The sequence below is a fragment of the Mustela putorius genome, unplaced genomic scaffold, assembly GCF_011764305.1.
Source record: "Mustela putorius furo isolate JIRA1106 unplaced genomic scaffold, ASM1176430v1.1 tig00000827_pilon_pilon_pilon, whole genome shotgun sequence".
NCBI lineage: Eukaryota > Metazoa > Chordata > Mammalia > Carnivora > Mustelidae > Mustela > Mustela putorius.
The window spans coordinates 576674-595451 of NW_025421489.1; the positions used below are offsets into that span (position 1 = coordinate 576674).

The 18778-nt window shown below is 39.9% G+C and overlaps 1 protein-coding gene and 1 pseudogene across 2 annotated transcripts in view; both read left to right on the forward strand.

Annotated features, from left to right (window-relative positions):
* MASTL (microtubule associated serine/threonine kinase like) overlaps positions 1-12621 on the forward strand; it is a 35107-nt gene extending 22486 nt beyond the window's left edge. Inside the window, exons 8-12 of one of the 2 annotated variants that reach the window (XM_045084953.1) lie at positions 1067-2215; positions 3892-4033; positions 10044-10157; positions 10240-10341; positions 11673-12621. In XM_045084953.1, coding sequence (XP_044940888.1) covers positions 1067-2215; positions 3892-4033; positions 10044-10157; positions 10240-10341; positions 11673-11830 — 1665 coding nt within the window. In that variant the 3' untranslated portion in view covers positions 11831-12621. The remainder of the gene's footprint in view (positions 1-1066; positions 2216-3891; positions 4034-10043; positions 10158-10239; positions 10342-11672) is intronic. The other variant, XM_045084954.1, reaches the window with a different exon arrangement.
* Positions 12622-15263: 2642 nt separating this feature from the next.
* Positions 15264-16203, forward strand: LOC101678381 (annotated as a pseudogene).
* The last annotated feature ends 2575 nt before the right edge of the window (positions 16204-18778 follow it).

An 18778-nucleotide genomic window follows, 5' to 3' on the forward strand; every position in this document is an offset into this window, starting at 1 on the left:
TAATTTAGGGATTGTTGTTATTCATTAATAAGCATTCCTTATTATTACTAAGTAAGTTAATAAAGTTTGATTTTTCACATACCAAAAACAGGCAGGGTTAGAGTTTATTGAAGACACACTCTTACTGAGTAATGTTGTAAAAACCCTGATTACCATGCACCAATTTCTGATACTCTGTAAAAAGCTCTGATCACAGAAAAGCACCTGCAGATAGTTGGAATTCAAACAGATTTTAAGAAAAGTGTTTTGGTGGCTCAGTCATTAAGCGTCTGCCTTCGGCTCAGGTCATGATCCCAGCATCCTGGGATCCCTGCTCAGCGGGGGAAGCCTGCTTTCCCTCTCCTAGTCCCCCTGCTTGTGTTCCCTCTCTCACTGTGTCCCTGTCTGTCAAATAAATAAATAAATCTTAAAAAAAAAAAAAAAGTTTTGTCATTAATGCATCATTTCATCTTGTTGACAGTGGATTTTAATTCCTATGATTTTGGAGTTTTAACTATAAATTATGATTAATTTAGCTTCATCTTTATCAGTTTGGTTTTATTATACTTATACAAGGTGATACCTTGTATAAGGTATATTAACAAAATTTTTGTCTGTAATTTTCCATTAACTATATTTTAAGTCCTGTGCATTTTGTAATTCAAAACAGAATCATCTATACCCCTATTGCAAAGCAGAGATAAACATAATATAGCCTTACCCTTGATTTTGCCTGAAAATGTTGCCTATTAATTTGTCCTATTTAAAGAATGTGTATCAAATATGTATTCTAGGATATCAAATACATATTATACAGATACATATTAAATAATGAAAAGACATATTAAAGACTAGTTTATTTGAATTCTAGACTAGTGTTTCACTTAAAATATATATAAAAACATGCTTTAATTGTTTATATTGCTCTTTAATTCTCTGTTATTGTTCTTTTGTTCCAGGGGAAAGTGGGACTAGGTAGCATAGTAGTTTATGGGGTCATTTATTCAACCTAAGTCAACAGAGGTTTTAAAAGGTTCAAGAATCTCAGCATTATACACTAAAAAAAGTGTTTTTTCCTCCCTCTCAGGAAAGTGACAATGCACCGGGCTCTACAGTGATGAGTTGGAATATAATAGAAAAGCCTTCATGTACAAAATCAACCAATGCCATCGAGACCCAAGGTTTCAATAAAAAGGATCTTGAGTTAGCCCTTTCTCCCATTCATAACAGCAGTACCATTTCTGAGACTGGAAGCTCTTGTGTAAACCTGGCCAAAAAATGCCTCCCCAAGGAAGTTTCTTGGCAAGCAAGAGAACTGGATATAAATAATATTCATGTGGCCACTGACCCAGCACACTCTGGTTTTCACCAGTCAGATCAGTGGGCTGTAGATCCTGGTGATAGGACTGCAGAGCACCTTGAAAAAAGAAGTTTTAAAAGAACTTTTGAGTTAGTTGACTCTAGTCCTTGTCAGACCATCATACAGAATAAAAAAAACTGTATAGAGCATAAGTCTAGAAATGAAATGAACGATGGTTATATAAACCAAAGGACAGGCATAACAATGGAAGTCCAAGACCTGAAGCTATCAGAGTGCGGAGGTCAGCAAGGTGACTGTGCTGATAAGGAGAACATGGTCAATTCTTTCACTGATAAACCACAAACCCCAGAAAAATCACCTATCCCAATGATAGCAAAAAACCTTCTATGTGAACTGGATGAGGATTGTGACAAGAATAATAAGAAAGACCTCCTAAGTTCGAGTTTTCTATGTTCCGATGACGAGAGAGCTTCTAAAAGTATGTGTATGGACTCCGATTCATCTTTTCCTGGAATTTCTATCATGGAGAGTTCATTAGAAAGGCAGTCCTTGGATCCAGATAAAAGCATTAAAGAATCCTCTTTTGAAGAATCAAACATTGAAGACCTACTTACCGTATCACCCAGCTGGCAAGAAAATACCTTGCCAAAAGGCGATGAGAATCTTGTTGTCCAAGATAGTAGCCAAAAAATGTTAGCTCCATCTTCAGAGGTGCTGAAAACATTAACCTTATCTAAAAGAAATGCTGTAGCTTTTCGAAGTTTTAACAGCCATATCAATGCATCCAATAACTCAGAACCATCCAAAATGAGCATTACCTCTTTAGATGCAATGGATATTTCCTGCGTTTATAGTGGTTCATATCCCATGGCTATAACCCCTAATCAAAAAGGAGCATCCTATAAGCCATATCAGGTATGTTCCAACTTTTTAACACTTTGTTTGGTTTTGTTTTTTTTTAAAGTTGATTTATTTGACACAGAGAGAGAGCGAATGAGCACAAGCAGGGGTGTGAGAGAGGGAGAACCAGGCTCCTCATTGAGCAGGGAGCCCATACGGAGCTCGATCCTAGGACCCTGGGATCATGACCTGAGCTGAAGGCAGACACTTAACCCACTGAGCCACCCAAGCACCCCTTTCTAACACTTTGTTATTGATTTTATGACAGTAAACTATAAAGGCCAGGTACTTATCTTCTTACCTAGACCATCTGAGATTTTCTGTTCTGCTGGTTGGGAATCTTTGGATTGTTGGAGGTTTTGCTGGAGAAAGGTAAAGCTGGTAGCAATTTATTATTTTTAACTATAGCACCTTCTTCATTTGTGCTCTAGACTTGCACATATTTTCTTTTCTTTTTTTTAAGATTTTATTTATTTATTTGGGAGAGCACATGCATGTACAAGCAGCAGGGAGAGGCAGAGGGAGAGGAGGAACAGATTCCCCACTGAGTATGGAGCCCAATTTGGGGCTTGATCCCAGGATCCCAGGTTCATGACCTGAGCTGAAGGCAGCCACTTAACTGACTGAGCCACCCAGGGAACCCTAGTCTTTCACATATTTTCAATCACATATTTACATATTTACAGTGACGTATTTTCACTTGAAAATAGCAACTCTAAAATACAATATTAAAGTTAACTCTATCTTTAGTCCCTTCTAAGGACTTTCATAGATTATCTCTTTTCTTTATAGAAAATAGTTGGAAAATAGATATTTCAAATCTTATATTGTTTTTATTTTCTAAACCTTTATCTTAATAAACCCAAAGTTTCATTTTTTTCCCTTTTTTTTTGGAGAGGCAACATAAAATTGAAAGTACAAACCCTGATTTAGGGTCACAAGAGTTGGGATTTTCTATTCAGAAGATGCTGAGTGATGTAGAAGTCCCTTTTCTTCAGAGCCTGTTTCTTATCTCTCTGTAGAATATGCTTACACCTGTTCTGCTTGTCTCACAGAATCCTTGTAAGACCACAGAATATTTTTAAAGATTTTCTTTTTTTTAATTTGACAGACAGAGGAGGATCACAGTAGGCAGAGAGGCAGGCAGAGAGAGAGAGGAGGAAGCAGGCTCCTCACTGAGCAGAGAGCCCGATGCGGGGCTCAACACCAGGACCCTGGGATCATGACCTGAGCCGAAGGCAGAGGCTTAACCCACTGAGCCACCCAGGCGCTCCAACCACAGAATATTTTTAAAACTTAAATACCAATTAGCACAAGAAGTTATTTATATTTAGTACCAGCTGATGTGTTGTCCCAATAATTCAATCATTTGTAAGCCACAACATCATCCCTTAGTGACCATTCTGAAGTTCATATTAGTCCATGCTATTGAGAAAGAAATTTTCCTTACGGATTTCTTCATTCATTCTTGCATATCTAGATGTTACTGAAATAATTGGTCTTATCTAAGCTATTTCATTTCACCAGATATCAAGACTGTTCGAAATATTAGTCATGAGTCCGTTTTCAAAACCGATCAGGAATTTGCGTAGGTCTTTTATGCCCAGCAGCCTAGCTTTGATTTTGTTTTTAGCATTTCTGTTCACTGGAAGAGGAAAGAAGATATTTATTGTAAACTATTTTTAAATTAGCAGACCCCGAAACAGGTCAAATCAGGAACTCCATATCGAACTCCGAAGAGTGTGAGGCGAGGGGCGGCCCCCATGGATGATGGGCGGATTCTTGGAACACCGGACTACCTCGCACCTGAGCTCTTACTGGCCAGGGCCCATGGTAAGGCTTCCATGTCTTTGAGTTTCTGAAGTGTTCTCTATCACTACATTTTCTTTTGAGGTAAAATTATTCTAAATTACTTTGGTATTTGGATTACCTGTAGAGAGTAAAAGAAAAGGAACTCATGTGATACTGTTTTTCTCATAAATATGGCATTTCTTATGGTAAAAGAAGACATGCAGCCATTTGTCCTTTGCATTCCTGCTCACTCTCAGTGAGCCCCACCATCCAGTGGCTCTGCTATCTTAGTTCAAAACATCTCACCAGCTTTGGCTTGGGAATACAAAGTTGAACAAGAACTTCTGTTCAGTCTGCAGCAGCGCATTCCTGTTTAGAGCTTACCCTCACTTATCCCCTCACCACAAAGGTCAAGCCAGAAGTGAGCCATCTTCGGGATGCAGCAGAGGAAGACCAGGATGGCATTTCTACCTAGCCTCTTTATTCCCCTTTCTCTCTCTGAAGAATTTTCCCCTCCTGCTGTCTGCAGTGAACTGGATTGGTCTCTTAGGGCTACATCATCAAGTGCCACAAACTGGATGGTTCAAAGCAACAGGAATTGATTGCCTGACAGTTCTGGAAGCCGGAAGTCTGGCACCAAGGTGTTGACAGGACCATGCTCCCTCTGAAATGTGTAGGGCAACGACCTTGCCCTTCCAGCTTCTGTTGGTTTGCGAGCAACCCTTGGCTTGCAGGGGCCTCACTCTAACCAACATGTTGCATTCCCCCTGGCTCCATGGTCACTGTGGCTGTGTTTTATAAGGACACCAGCCATATTGCATTAGGGACCCACCCTACTCCCTTGTGATCTCTGCAGGGACCATATTTCCAAATGGCACACTCAGAGGACCTCAGGGTTAAGACTCGAACATGTCTTTTCAGGCAGACATAATTCAGTCCATAATGTGGTCATCTTCTTGATCTTGTCAGGTACTTCCCTATTCTTGGGGCTCCTTCCCGTGATCCAACTGTCTCATCTTCACCCCACCCCTCCATCCCACACACGCACACACGCGCGCGTGTACAAACACACACACACACACACACGCCTCTTCTATTTTTATTTCTATGCTGCCTTTTCTCTTTAGCTTGCAAATAGGCTTCCACCCTTGTCTTTCCCTACCACCTAACTTCTCAAAGGTTGACTTTTTCCTTTGCCTAATTATTTTTGCCCTGGCAATCTGATTGTTATCCCAACTATTTAACTGACACTTTCTTTTTTTCAAAATTTCTATTTGTAAGTAATCTCTACACTCAACATCGGGCTCAAACTCACAACCCTAAGATCAAGAGTCATACACTCTATTAACTGAGCCAGCCAGGTGCCCCTAACTGGCACTTTTTTAACAGTCATCAATGCTGTCATTCTTGTCACATCTACCAGCCTCTTCTCAGTCTCCTTCCTTCCTTTTACCTCTGTTGCCGCCTCCTTAGCTCTTCAGTATATGGAGATTCTTCATGATCCTGCCCTTTCCCTTTTTTCCCTACCCCCGCTTCCGGTCAATGTCATCTCTTCCATGACTTCAGCCGTCAGACCCTGTCAATACTCCCCAGAGACCTGCCTCTACTCCTGACTTTCTCTAGGCTGCATACACATGGGGAAAGCACCTACTCAGCATTTCACTGGTGATTCAGTGCTGTATGTCAAAATGGGACAGGTCCGGCTTGCTCTTCCTCCGTTCACTCTCTCAAATCTGCCATCTTTGTGATGACACAGACATTGCCCCTACCTTTAAGCATTTAAATCTAGTCGGTTCTGTCCCTGCAGAATTTCTTCTCATCTTTTCATCTCTGCCACTATCCTCTGTAAGAATGTCCTCTTTCCCTTTCATTAGTTTACTAGCTTTCTTCCTGGGCCATCAACTTCATCCTCTTGTCTCTAATCACTGCCACCAGACTTTCCCTCTTAAAACATAAAGTGGTCAGTCCATCTACTCTCCTTGAAAACCATGTTGGCTCCTTCCTACCTGCAAAATAAAATCCAGATTACTGATCACGGCATCGGAGGCTCTCAGCTCTTATACCAGCCTTGTCTCTCAAGGAATCTCTATTTCTTTTATAAAGAACAAAAATGTATTTCGCACACATAGTTCTGGAGTCTGGGAGGTCTACGATTGAGGCATAGGCAGATTCAAAGAATCCCTTTATAGGTCTTATGTTCCCATTCCACTTCTTAGACACATTTATTTTCAGGTTTTCCTTATTTTGTGCAAGTATTTTGCCTTAGTTGAAAAAAGCCAGAACCCAATCCTCTTCCCATTAAATTTCTTCTCATCTCATCATCAGTTCAAATGTTACCTTTTTCACAGAGCATCCATTGGTCAGTTATGGAGAAGCAGTTGTTCAAGTCTCTGTCACTTTATTAGAAACTGTTTAAAGCATATGTCATTTTACCTATGTTATTATATTTGTCTCCACTATAAAAGCTTAAGAAAATTTCTCAAGACGAGAGAATCCAGAAGGATTCCTTGGTAGCACTCACTAAAAACTGTTAATAATCTCTAAATGTGTTGAGACACATTTCAAATTCCCCTTTATCAGCCAAAGCAACTAAGTTCCTCTGAGCACTTAACTGATTTTTGTACAGTGTCTCTGTTGCTAAGTCACAGGTTTGTTAGCTCATTTCCTATAACATATGTTTTCTCTGCTTAGGATACAGTATAAAAGTAAGCTTCAAGTATAAAGATTTGCTTTTTAGGATCTTGCCTCTATTTTAATGGGACATCTAGTTATCTCAGCTATCTAGTGATTTATTTTAAGATTTTCATTTTCTATAAAATATTTGATACACCATTCTTAAAACAACAAATAATACAAAGCAATTTTTTTTTAAAGTAGGTTCCACACCCAGCTTGGAACCCAACGCAGGTCTTGAACTCACGACTTTGAGATCCAGACCTGAGCTGAGATCAAGAGGCAGACACTTAACCCACTGAGCCCAGTACAAAGCAATTTATAACTGAAAAAGAAAAATCACTGCTTTATACTTCTTTCCCAAATCCCAGGCCTCAAGGGCAGTCTCTGTAACAACTTTGTTTCTTACATTCACCTCTCTGTTTCTAAAGATCTTGCTGCGGACAGCTAAGACTTCTCTGAGCCCTCCATGGTCTCCCCCCTCCCCCACTGCCAATTACTTAGGAACTCTGGCCAGAGTTTCCCATGGCTTTTTAGGCTGTTTTTACTTCTTTTCTCTTAACATTGTGTCGAAATTATCTGTTTTGTCCCTCCTTGAGTAGGGTGTTTTCTTCTGGAAGAAAGCTCTCTTTCTTCTTTATCTTTGTGACCCTTGTGTCTTGCATAATATTTAGGATCTAGTTGGATGAATGATGTGAGAATGAACTCATGATTTTAATACAATGTACCTAACTACTCTTTTCTTACTGTGCAGGATTTCTGCCTTCCGGTGAGTAAGCTTCTCTATAAAGTAATACGGCAAAGCAAATTAAACTGGTCAAAGTATAACTAGATCACATTGCATGAAAAAAATTTTTCCCTTTCATCTTAGGAAATACCAAATGTATTCTGTCTTCTAAGCAGGAGGACATCCAGAGAGAATGTTCTCTATGAAAACACATGTAGGCAGTAGCATTTTTAAAATAACGTTTCAAGTGTCAGAGCGTAAAGATACAGCCTTTTTATTGCAACCCAGAAAACAGGCTTAATAAAAAATATTAATATTAGCACCAACAAAAGGGCTTAAATTTTCCTACTCATTTAATCCCATTATTGTTTGATAACAAAAAGGCATAACAGTACCAATGGAAAAATTACAGATTGGGGTTTTGTATTAGAAAACCGATAGTGAAAAACAAGTTTGTTCTATTTTTCTGGCTAATGGCATGTATTATAATTCCTACAATTTATCATCATATGTGATCTTATTAGACTTTGACTCAAATATATGGGTATGTGTGACATATCCATGGAGAAATCATGGAAGTTTTTGACATGAGTATATTTTGGCTGAGCTGGGAAAAGGGTTCTAATTTCTAACCTGAGTAAAATAATGAAGATGGATATTTTTTCCTGACTTCTCCCCTACTTTTCTGTTATTTGGTTACACTATCTATTCTTTCTCAGTGCTCCTTAAAAGGCCTACTAACTGAGGTGGTTTGTGTGGGTTTTTTTATAGTGATTATTAAAAAATAGAAATGTATAGACTATTTATATTCTGTTCCTTAGGGAAGATGGGATTACATGGCTTACAATGAAGACACACTGTAAATGCATGCGATTGTTTTCCTAATGGCAGATTCTACAGTGCTTTCCTACTTGTTTTAAAATGGAATGGTGTAGGGGCTCCTGGGTGGCTCAGTGGGTTAAAGCCTCTGCCTTTGGCTCAGGTCATGATCCCAGGGTCCCGGGATGGAGCCCCGAATGGGGCTCTCTTCTCAGCAGGGAGCCTGCTTCCTCCTCTCTCTCTACCTGCTCTCTGCCTACTTGTGATCTCTGTCAAATAAATAAGTAAAATCTTTAAAAAAAAATAAATAAATAAACTGGTGGCAGTTACGTAACCATAGTGATAAATTTTGTGAAATTGATTTTATAGCAGTTTATTTTTTTATTCGATTTCTTTTTAAATTTACTTGAGAGAGAGAGAGCAAGCAGAGAGAGCACGAGCAGGGGAGAGGGGCAATGGGGGAGAGGGAGAAACAGACTCCGGGCTGAGTGGGGAAGCCAGCATGGGGCTGCTGGGATCATGACCCGAGGCAAAGGCGGAAGTTTAACTGATGGAACCACCCAGGCATCCCATGAAATTCATTTTAGAGAGTAATTTTCAAACACATTTAGTACTAAACTAGAATCCCTATTTTAAGTTTATATTGAAGTTAATATTTTTTTGACTAAAATTAAGCTTTGCTTAGGAAATACTTTTTCATAGAACGAAGCAAACATATAAAAAAACAGATTATAAGGTCATGTTTAAAATAATTGATTGAAACATCTTTGCGTATAGATGATGCCTCCAGTAAAGATCTTATTTAGAAATCAGTTTTACGTATTTATTAAGATTTACCTCTTAATTACCTTCTCGAGCCAGTTTAAGTGCATATTTTTTGTTAAACTAATTTGCCCTTCTCTGTTTTTGAAAGGAGTAAGGGAACATTAAAACACTGTTTTTAAGGTTTTCCCTTGTTAACTAGGCTGTCCTCCAAATAGTATAAATATTCTACTTCATCTCATACCCATGTGAAATTAGTGGAGTACAAAATCATCTAAATGTTATTATCCTCCTCCATTTGAAATTGACAAGTATTCTATTTTAGAGAGTAATCTTTTTTTTTAAGATTTTATTTATTTATTTGACAGAGAGAGAGAGCACAAGCAAGGGGAGTGGGAGGGAGAGGGAGAAGCAGGCTCTCCACTGAGCAGGGAGCCTGATATGGGGCTCGATCCCAGGACCCCGCGATCATGACCTGAGCCGAAAGCAGCTGCTTAACTGACTGAGCCACCCAGGCGTCCCTAGAGAGTAATCTTAAGATTAAATGTATTTCTTTGTTGTGTTTTAGGATTTAGAACAAGTAAATATCCAGAATACCAGAGGTCATTAGTGAGTAACAAAGGAAAGATAGCTTTAACTTTTCTTTGACTAGCTGTGTTTTTCTAAGGATTTTATTTCTTTATTTGACACAGAGAGAGAGATCACAAGCAGAGAGGCAGGCAGAGAGAGAGGGGGAAGCAGGCTCCCTGGCGAGCAGAAAGCCCGATTCGGGGCTCGATCCCAGGAGCCTGAGATCATGATCCAGGCCAAAGGCAGCAACTTAACCCACTGAGCTACACCCAGTAATTAGTGATAATTACTAATCTAAACTTCTTGGAGAATAGAGAAGGAAAGTAATTGCCATGTTACGGAAATAAAGATAATTTGGGGTTTTGCACCTTATGGAGCTAGAAGAAACCCTTAGGAAATGAATGCCTTGACTGTGCCCAAATATCCATATATTAACATTTTAGTTGATGAAATATTTGTACAAAATGCTTACAAGTTCAACTACTCCTTCTTAAATTCCAGGTGCTGCAGTAGACTGGTGGGCACTTGGAGTTTGCTTGTTTGAGTTTCTAACAGGAATTCCTCCTTTCAATGATGAAACACCACAACAAGTATTCCAGAATATTCTGAAAAGAGGTGATTCTTTTTCTATTAAGATAGATGTATTTATCTCTGTGTAATATTTGAACAATGATTAACAAGCTATTTGTATTTATAGATATCCCTTGGCCTGAAGGTGAAGAAAAGTTATCTGATAATGCTCAAAATGCAGTAGAAATACTTTTAACTATTGATAATGCAAAGAGAGCTGGAATGAAAGGTAAGGTTTTGTGTTAACAAACTCTTATCCTTGATTTGTTTAAGATGAATGGTAATAAGGCGCCTGGGTGGCTCAGTGGGTTAAAGCCTCTGCCTTCGGCTCAGGTCATGGTCCCAGGGTCCTGGGATTGAGATGGTCCCAGGGTCCTGGGATTGAGGCCCGCATCGGGCTCTCTGCTCCGCAGGAGCCTGCTTCCTCCTCTCTCTCTGCCTGCCTCTCTGCCTGCTTGTGATCTTGTCTGTCAAATAAATAAATAAAATCTTAAAAAAAAAAAAAAGAATGGTAATAATGATACCAAGTACTAATACAATACTACAAACAATCTGACTGCTAAGTTGGTTAAACATTTCTTCGGTTTACTTTTGCCGCTAAATATGCATTGATATATTTGTCCTTATTCTGCATTAAAATTCAGTATATCAGGTTAGGATATTCATTCACTGAATTAATATTCATTAATTCTTTTAATCTCAAACAGGTACCTTAAAGCAATCTTATCTTGTCAGTGTCTTGGGTTTTTTTAAGCCTGATAAAGTTATTCATTGACCAACAGAGGAAATTTTTTTATAAAAACTCTCTTCTGAAATATCTTACTGCTTCATTTCTGATACCACTGTTGACTAAGAAATGTATCAGTTGCTAGATTGTTTCAAATAAGATAAATCTGATATATTTATGACCCTTCAATAGTTTTTACCAATGTAGGCGTATTTTAAACTCCAATTTTGAAACTAGAAGAACTCATTGGCTTTAATTTAGATTCAAATTAGGTTTAATGTCAGCTGCCCTAAAATCCTTTTTGTAATGAAGTATACAAAGACACAAAGAAGGAGTTATGTCCCCAAATGCATTTCTATGTGCTGTAAGGTATTTAGAAAAATGAGATTTAGTAATGTGTCACTTGTATCAGCTTCTAGGTGTTCCCTCTAATAAGATTAACAGTTTTCTTATTTATTTAACAAATCCTATAGAGTGACTTCTAGGTGCCAGGCAATGTTGCTGTGGTGCTGGAGGTACCCTAGGGATGAACCAGACTAAAATCCATGTGCTTGTACAACTTACTCTCTAGGGGAGAGACCTAAGGTAATGAGATACAACCATGACATCATGACATCTAGGAGAGAGTACGGAGAAGAAAGATAAGGCAAACTATTCATTCACTCATTTGACAAATACAGACCAAGCACCTGTCATGTGTCAAGTGTTAGACAAAATGACAATGTGTGCCAATATGTAATACATGGTTGCAGAGAGACAGACATATGTGTAAAGCAGTACTTACTTAGGTGATGGTGTCATAATAATCTATTTTGTTTTATATTTTTCCCAAGAGCTGAGATGTCATCCTCTCTTCAGTGATGTGGACTGGGAAAATCTGCAACATCAAACTATGCCTTTCATACCCCAACCAGATGGTGAGACAGATACTTCCTATTTTGAAGCCAGAAATAATGCTCAGCACCTGACCGTATCTGGATTTAGTCTATAGCACATAAATTTTCCTTTTAATCTAATCTTGTTTTATGAGCTGTCATATACTCCTTCATAGCAGATTGATTTAAGGGGAAAAAAGAATCATTATGTTACTTGGATCAATGAGCTTCCACAGAGTTAAAAGTCTCGCAAGAACACAGTAATTTATCTTAATCTCAGAGTTGTATATAAATCTTCAAAACTTTTTTCACTTTATTTATTTTGTTGCTGCACTTTATGAAAATTAATGCATCAGTAAAACTAGAATGACACTACTCTGTTAAAAGAGGAACAAGCTTTGAGCCTTTCTTTCACATGTTGATTTCAGTCCACCATTCATTTTGGTGTTAAAATAACAAAATCATACTGTTTTTTTGTAATTTATGTGGACATGATTGCCTACAAAAGTGGAAGTCTCAAGAGCAATCATTTAAGCTTGCATTTGTGGCCTCAAAACTGCGGCTGGGAAATTCCTTCACTTGGTAGTGTAACTCCTTTAGGGAATGAGGAATAAAAAGGATAGAGGCTTTAGCTTACTTTACTATGAAACAGTCTTACAGCAAGTCAGTCTTGCTGCCTTGACTGCTTCTGGTTCTTTCTTTATGATATATATTTGCTTAAAACTATACTGGAGAGCTTAAGTTGTGATATGCTATAGCAATTTTAACAGTTTATTCAATTTTAATAAAACATGTGATTGTTTACATCTTAAAAGAATTTGTTTAAAACACATGCATCATTACAAGAAACAACCTGATCCTTAAAAATAAATAATTTATTTTTGCTTAATAAATGTAATACTTCAAGTATATTATCTGTCAATATCCTTCTATTAATTATATTTACATACTAAGATTCAACTTCACTATAATTCATTACCCAGCGGTGAGTGAGTGAGTAGTCAGAGACAAAGGAAGATGGTGACAGAGTAGGAGGACCCTAATCTTACCTTGTCCCGTGAACAGAACTACATAACTATCAAATCATCCTAAATACCCCGGAAATAGACCTGAAGACGAACAGACCAACTACACAACTAAAGGTAGAAAAGAAGCCACATCAAAGAAGCTAGGAAGTATGGAGACAAGGTTTAGGAGAGAAAATGGATCCTGGTTGCTGTGGAGGGGCGGGAGCTGTGGTCACGGAGTAGGGCAAGAGAGAGGAGTACACTAGATTGCACAAGGAGAAGTTTTCCCCATAGCCACTCGCTTGGAAAACAAGAGGGGGCTGAATTTCATGAGTTCTTGCAACTAGGAGGCCGTAAAGCCTGGAGTTTTCCAGTCAGCAGGATTGATTGGGATAGAGCCCAAAGGCACTGTGCTGCTCCTCGAGGGAAGACAAACAACCCCGGGAGCAGAGAGCTTGAAAAGAGCAATCTGAAGAGCGCCGGGGCACATGGTGGGGAGAACACCCCCTCTCCTTGGAGCTGTCCCTGAAAGGCAGAGTTCATGGAGACACCTCTCCAGGGACAGAGGAGCCACCTAGTGCCATTTCCCCCACCCCCAGCCCAGCATATACACAGAGCCGAGCCCCCGCAGGAAGCACTGTGGCACCAATATTGACTACGTAACTTGCTTACACCAAGCACCTTCCCCTTGCACTCTGGTGGAACCACCCTTCTCAGTCACGCTTGCCTGAGTCCCACTGTGGGCCCCCCCCGCCTCCGCAGACCAGAACAAAGCCCAGCCTATGCCACATCTCCCGACCAGAGTTTTGCAGGACGTCAGTTCCAGTGGAGGCTCGTTTTACAAGCAGACCGAAGCCCACCTAGTTAAAACTCACCACATGGTACCAAACACTGCCCACAGCAGGCAAAGAGCCTCTGCAGATGACTGGTCTCAAGGACAAAGCAGCCAAAACAATACAACAGCAGAGTGCACACAACACACACCAGAGACACTCCCTGAAGCACCAGGCTGTGGACACTATGGGACATCTTCATAAGGCCATTACTGTCAGGAGCAGGAGACCTAAACTGGAACACAGACAAGAAGGCCGTGACTTAGACAAAATGAGAAGTCAGAGAAATCTATCCCAGATGTAAACAAGGTAAGGCCGCCGCCAAAGATCTAAACAAAATAGATAAAAATAACATGCCCGTTAGAATTTAAAACAATAGTCATAAGGATACCCACTGGGCTTGAGAGAAGAATAGAAGGCATCAGTGTGATCCTTACCATAGAGAAAAGTTAAAAAAGAATCAGAGATTAAGAGTGCAATCCATGAGATTAGAAATGTGCTTCTAAAAGGCTAGAAGAAGCAGAGGAATGAATTAATGACCTAGAAGACAAAGCAGTGGAAAGCAAGGAAGCTGAACAAAAAGAGAGAATTATGCAAAATGAAAATAGAGTTGGGGGGCGCCTGGGTGGCTCAGTGGATTAAAGCCGCTGCCTTCGGCTCAGGTCATGATCTCAGTGTCCTGGGATCGAGCCCCGCATCGGGCCCTCTGCTCAGCAGGGAGCCTGCTTCCCCCTCTGTCTCTGCCTGCCTCTCTGCCTACTTGTGATCTCTCTCTCTGTCAAATAAATAAATAAAATCTTTAAAAAAAAAAAAAGAAAAAGAAAATAGAGTTGGGAAACTCATTGATTGACTCCACCAAATGTAATAATATTTGTATTATAGGATCCCCAGAAGAAAAAGAGAAAAGGAGGGGCGCTGGGTGGCTCAGAGGGTTAAAGCCTCTGCCTTTGACTCAGGTCATGATCCCAGGGTCCTGGGATCGAGCCCCTCCGGCTCTGTGCTCAGCAGGGAGCCTGCTTCTCCCTCTCTCGCTGCCTGCCTCTCTCTCTCTGCCTGCCACTCCACCTACTTGTGATATCTCTCTCTGTCAAATGAAAAAATAAAATCTTTTTAAAAAATCAATAAAAGGAGCCCCACATCAAGGAATACTGTAATTACGGGGTGCCTGGGTGGCTTAGTCGGTTAAGCATCTGCCTTCAGCTCAGGTCATGATCCCAGGGTCCTGGGAATTGAGCCTCATATCAGGCTCCATGCTCAGCGGAGAGCCTCCCTCTCCCTCTCCAGCTCCCCCACCTTGCTTGTGTTCCCTTTCTCACTATCTCTGTCTGTCATAAATAAAATCTTTTTTAAAAATACTGTAATTAGGGGCACCTGGGTGGCTCAGTGGGTTAAGCCTCTGCCTTTGGTTCAGGTCATGATCTCAGGGTCCTGGGATCGAGCCCCACATCAGGCTCTCTGCTCAGCGGGGAGCCTGCTTCTCCCTCTCTCGCTGCCTGCCTCTCTGCCTCTCTGCTGCTTGTGGTCTCTGTCAAATAAATAAATAAAATATTTTAAAAAAAATACAGTAATTAAATTTGCAAAACCATAAAAGCAACAAAACAAAAGAAGTCATTAACTTACAAGGAAAAACCCATATGGGTAGCCAGAGATTTTCCCAAAAAAACACTTGGCAAGCCAGAAGGGAGTGGTGTGCTATATTCCAGTGCTGAACGGAGAAAAATCTGCAGTCAAGAAAACTATCCACCCTGAGCAGTGCCCTAGTGGTCGGGAAGAACAAGCGCCTTACAAAAGGCAGCAAAAAGGGAGCCAGGAAGAAAGTGGTTGATCTGTTTTCTAAGAAAGATTTGGTGAAAGCACCAGCTATGTTCAATATAAGAAATATTGGAAAAACATTAGTCATAAGAACTCAAGGAACGTAATTGTATCTGATGGCTGCAAGGGTCGTGTTTTTGAAGTGAGCCTTACTGATCTGCAGAATGATGAAGTTGCATTTAGAAAATTCAAGCTAATTACTGAGGATGTTCAGGGCAAAAACTGCCCAATTTCCATGGCACGGATCTCATCCAGGACAAAATGTGCTCCATGGTCAAAAAATGGCAGACCATGATTGAAGCTCATGTTGATGTCAAGACTACCAATGGTTATTTACTTCATCTGTTTTGTGTTGATTTTATTAAAAAACGCAATAATCAGATTCAGAAGACCTCTTATGCTCAGCACCAACAGGTCCGCCAAATTCGGAAAAAGATGATGGAGATCATGACTGAAGAGGTTCAGACGAATGACTTGAAAGTAGTGGTCAATAAATTGATTCCAGACAGCATTGGAAAAGATAGAGAAAAACGTTGTCAGTCTGTTTATCCACTCCATGATGTCTTCGTTAAAAAAGTAAAAAACGCCGAAGAAGCCCAAGTTTGAATTGGGAAAGCACATGGAGCTTCATGATGAAGGTAGTAGTTCTGGAAAAGCTACTGGGGATGATACAGGTGCTCAAATTGAACAAGCTGATGGATATGAGCTACCAGTCCAGGAATCTGTTTAAAATTCAGACATTTAATGGTGACAAATAAAAAACCTTATTTGTGATGTTTAAAAAAAAAAATAGATTACTCTATCCAGCAAGGCTATCATTCAAAATAGAATGAGAGATAAAGAATTTCCAGACTAAACGAGCCATGCAAGAAATATTAAAGGGGGGGCGCCTGGGTGGCTCAGTGGGTTAAGCCGCTGCCTTCGGCTCGGGTCATGATCTCAGGGTCCTGGGATCGAGTCCCGCATCGGGCTCTCTGCTCAGCAGGGAGCCCGCTTCCCTCTCTCTCTCTCTGCCTGCCTCTCCATCTACTTGTGATTTCTCTCTGTCAAATAAATAAATAAATAAATCTTTAAAAAAAAAAAAAAAAGAAATATTAAAGGGTACCCTAATTGGAAAGGAGAGATCAAAAGTGCTAGTATAAAAGCAGTAAAAATGAATTTTTTTGAAAGATTTTATTTATTTGAGAGAGAGAGAGCACAGGCAAGGGAAGAGGGAGAGGAAAAAGCAGGCTCCCCGCTGAGCAGGGAGCAGCCAGTGGGGCTGAATCCCAGGACCCCGGATCGAGACCTGAGCTGAAGGCAGATGCTTAACTAACTGGGCCAGCCAGGAGCCCCCTGTTGCATTTCTATACACCGATAACAAAGCAACAGAAAGAGAAATTAAGGAATCAATTCCATTTACGGTTTCACCAAAGACAAAAAGATATCTAGAAATAAACCTAAACAAAGAGATAAAAGACCTATACTCTGAAAACTACAAAACTGATTAATTTGAAGATTACCAAAGAAATGGAAAGATAGGGCGCCTGGGTGGCTCAGTTGGTTAAGCAACTGCCTTCGGCTCAGGTCACGGTCCCGGAGTCCCGGGATCGAGTCCCGCATCGGGCTCCCGGCTCCATGGGGAGTCTGCTTCTCCCTCTGACCTTCTCGCCTCTCATGCTCTCTCTCACTGTCTCTCTCTCAAATAAATAAATAAAATCTTTAAAAAAAAAAAAAGAAATGGAAAGATATTCCATCTTCACTGTTTGGAAGAACAAATACTGTTAAAATATCTACACTACCCAAAGCAGGCTACACATTTAATACAATCCCTATCAAAATATTAAAAGCATTTTTCATAGAGCTAAAACAAACAATCTTAAAATATGAATGGAACTACAGGAGACCCCAAATAGCCAAAGCAGTGTTGAAAAGGAAAAGCAAAGTGGGAGGCGTCACGACTCTGGATTTCAAATTATATTACAATCAAACATGTACTGGTACTGGCACAAAAATGGACACACAGATCAATGGAATAAAATAGAAACCCCAGAATGAACCCACAACCATATGGTTAACTAATCTTCAACAAGGCAGGAAAGTATATCCACTGGGAAAAGGACAGTCTCTTCAATAAATGGTGTTGGGAACACTGAACAGCACCATGCAAAGCAGTGAGACTGGACCTTTTTACATCCTAGACAAAAATGAACTAAAAATGGAACAGAGACCTAAATGTGAGTCCTGAAACCATACAAATCCTGGAAGAGAACATCGGCAGTATCCTCTTTGATGACCATTGTACTAACTTTTCCTAGATATGTCCCCAGAGGCAAGGGCAACAAAAACAAGATAAACTAATGGGTCTGCATCATAATAAAAACCTGCACAGCAAAGAAACCAATCAACAAGAGTAAAAGGCAACCTACCAAAGAAACCAATCAACAAGAGTAAAAGGCAACCTACCGAATGGGAAAAGCTATTTGCAAATGATGTATCTGATAAAAGGTTAGTATTCAAAATATATAAAGAACTGATACAACTTAGTACCCTAAAACAAATAATCCAATTTAAAAATGGGCAGAAGACCCAAATAGACATTTTTCTAAAGAAGACATCCAGATAGCCAACAGACACATGAAAAGATGCTCAACATCGTTCATCATCAGGGAAATGCAAATCAAAACTACAAAGAGATGTCACCTCACACCTGCCAGAATGGCTAAATCACAACACTAAAACAACATGTTGGTGAGGATGTGGAGAAAGGGGAACCCTTTTATATGTTGGTAGGAATGCAATCTAGTGCAACAGCTCTGAAGAACAGTATAGAGGTTCCTCAAAAAGTTAAAAATAGAACTATCCCACGATCCAGCAATTGTGCTATTAGGTATATACCCAAAGAATACAAAAATACTAATTTAAAGGGCTAATGCACCCCTATGTTTATGGCAGCATCATTTACAATAGCCAAATTATGGAAACAGCTCAGGTGTCCACTTATTGATGAATGCGAGAGGTGGGGAAGGGGGGCGTGCGCATGCGCACGCCTGTGTGTGTGTAGGAATATTACTCAGCGTCAAAAAGAATGAGATCTTGGCACTTGCAATGATATGGATAAAACTAGAGAGTATTATACTAGCTGAAATAACTCAGTCAAAGACAAATGCCATATGATTTCACTCATATGTGGAATTTAAGAAACAAAACAAACAAGCAAAGGGGAAAGGGAGATAGACCAAGAAACAGACTCTAAACTGTATAGAACGCACTGCTGGTTAGCAGAAAGGAGATGGGTGGGGAGATGGGGAAACAGGTGATGGGGATTAAGGAGGGCACTTGCTCTGATGAGTACTAGGTGATGAATGGGAATGCTGAATCACTACTTTGTGCAGCAGAAACTAATACTACGCTGTATGTTAGCTACCTGGAA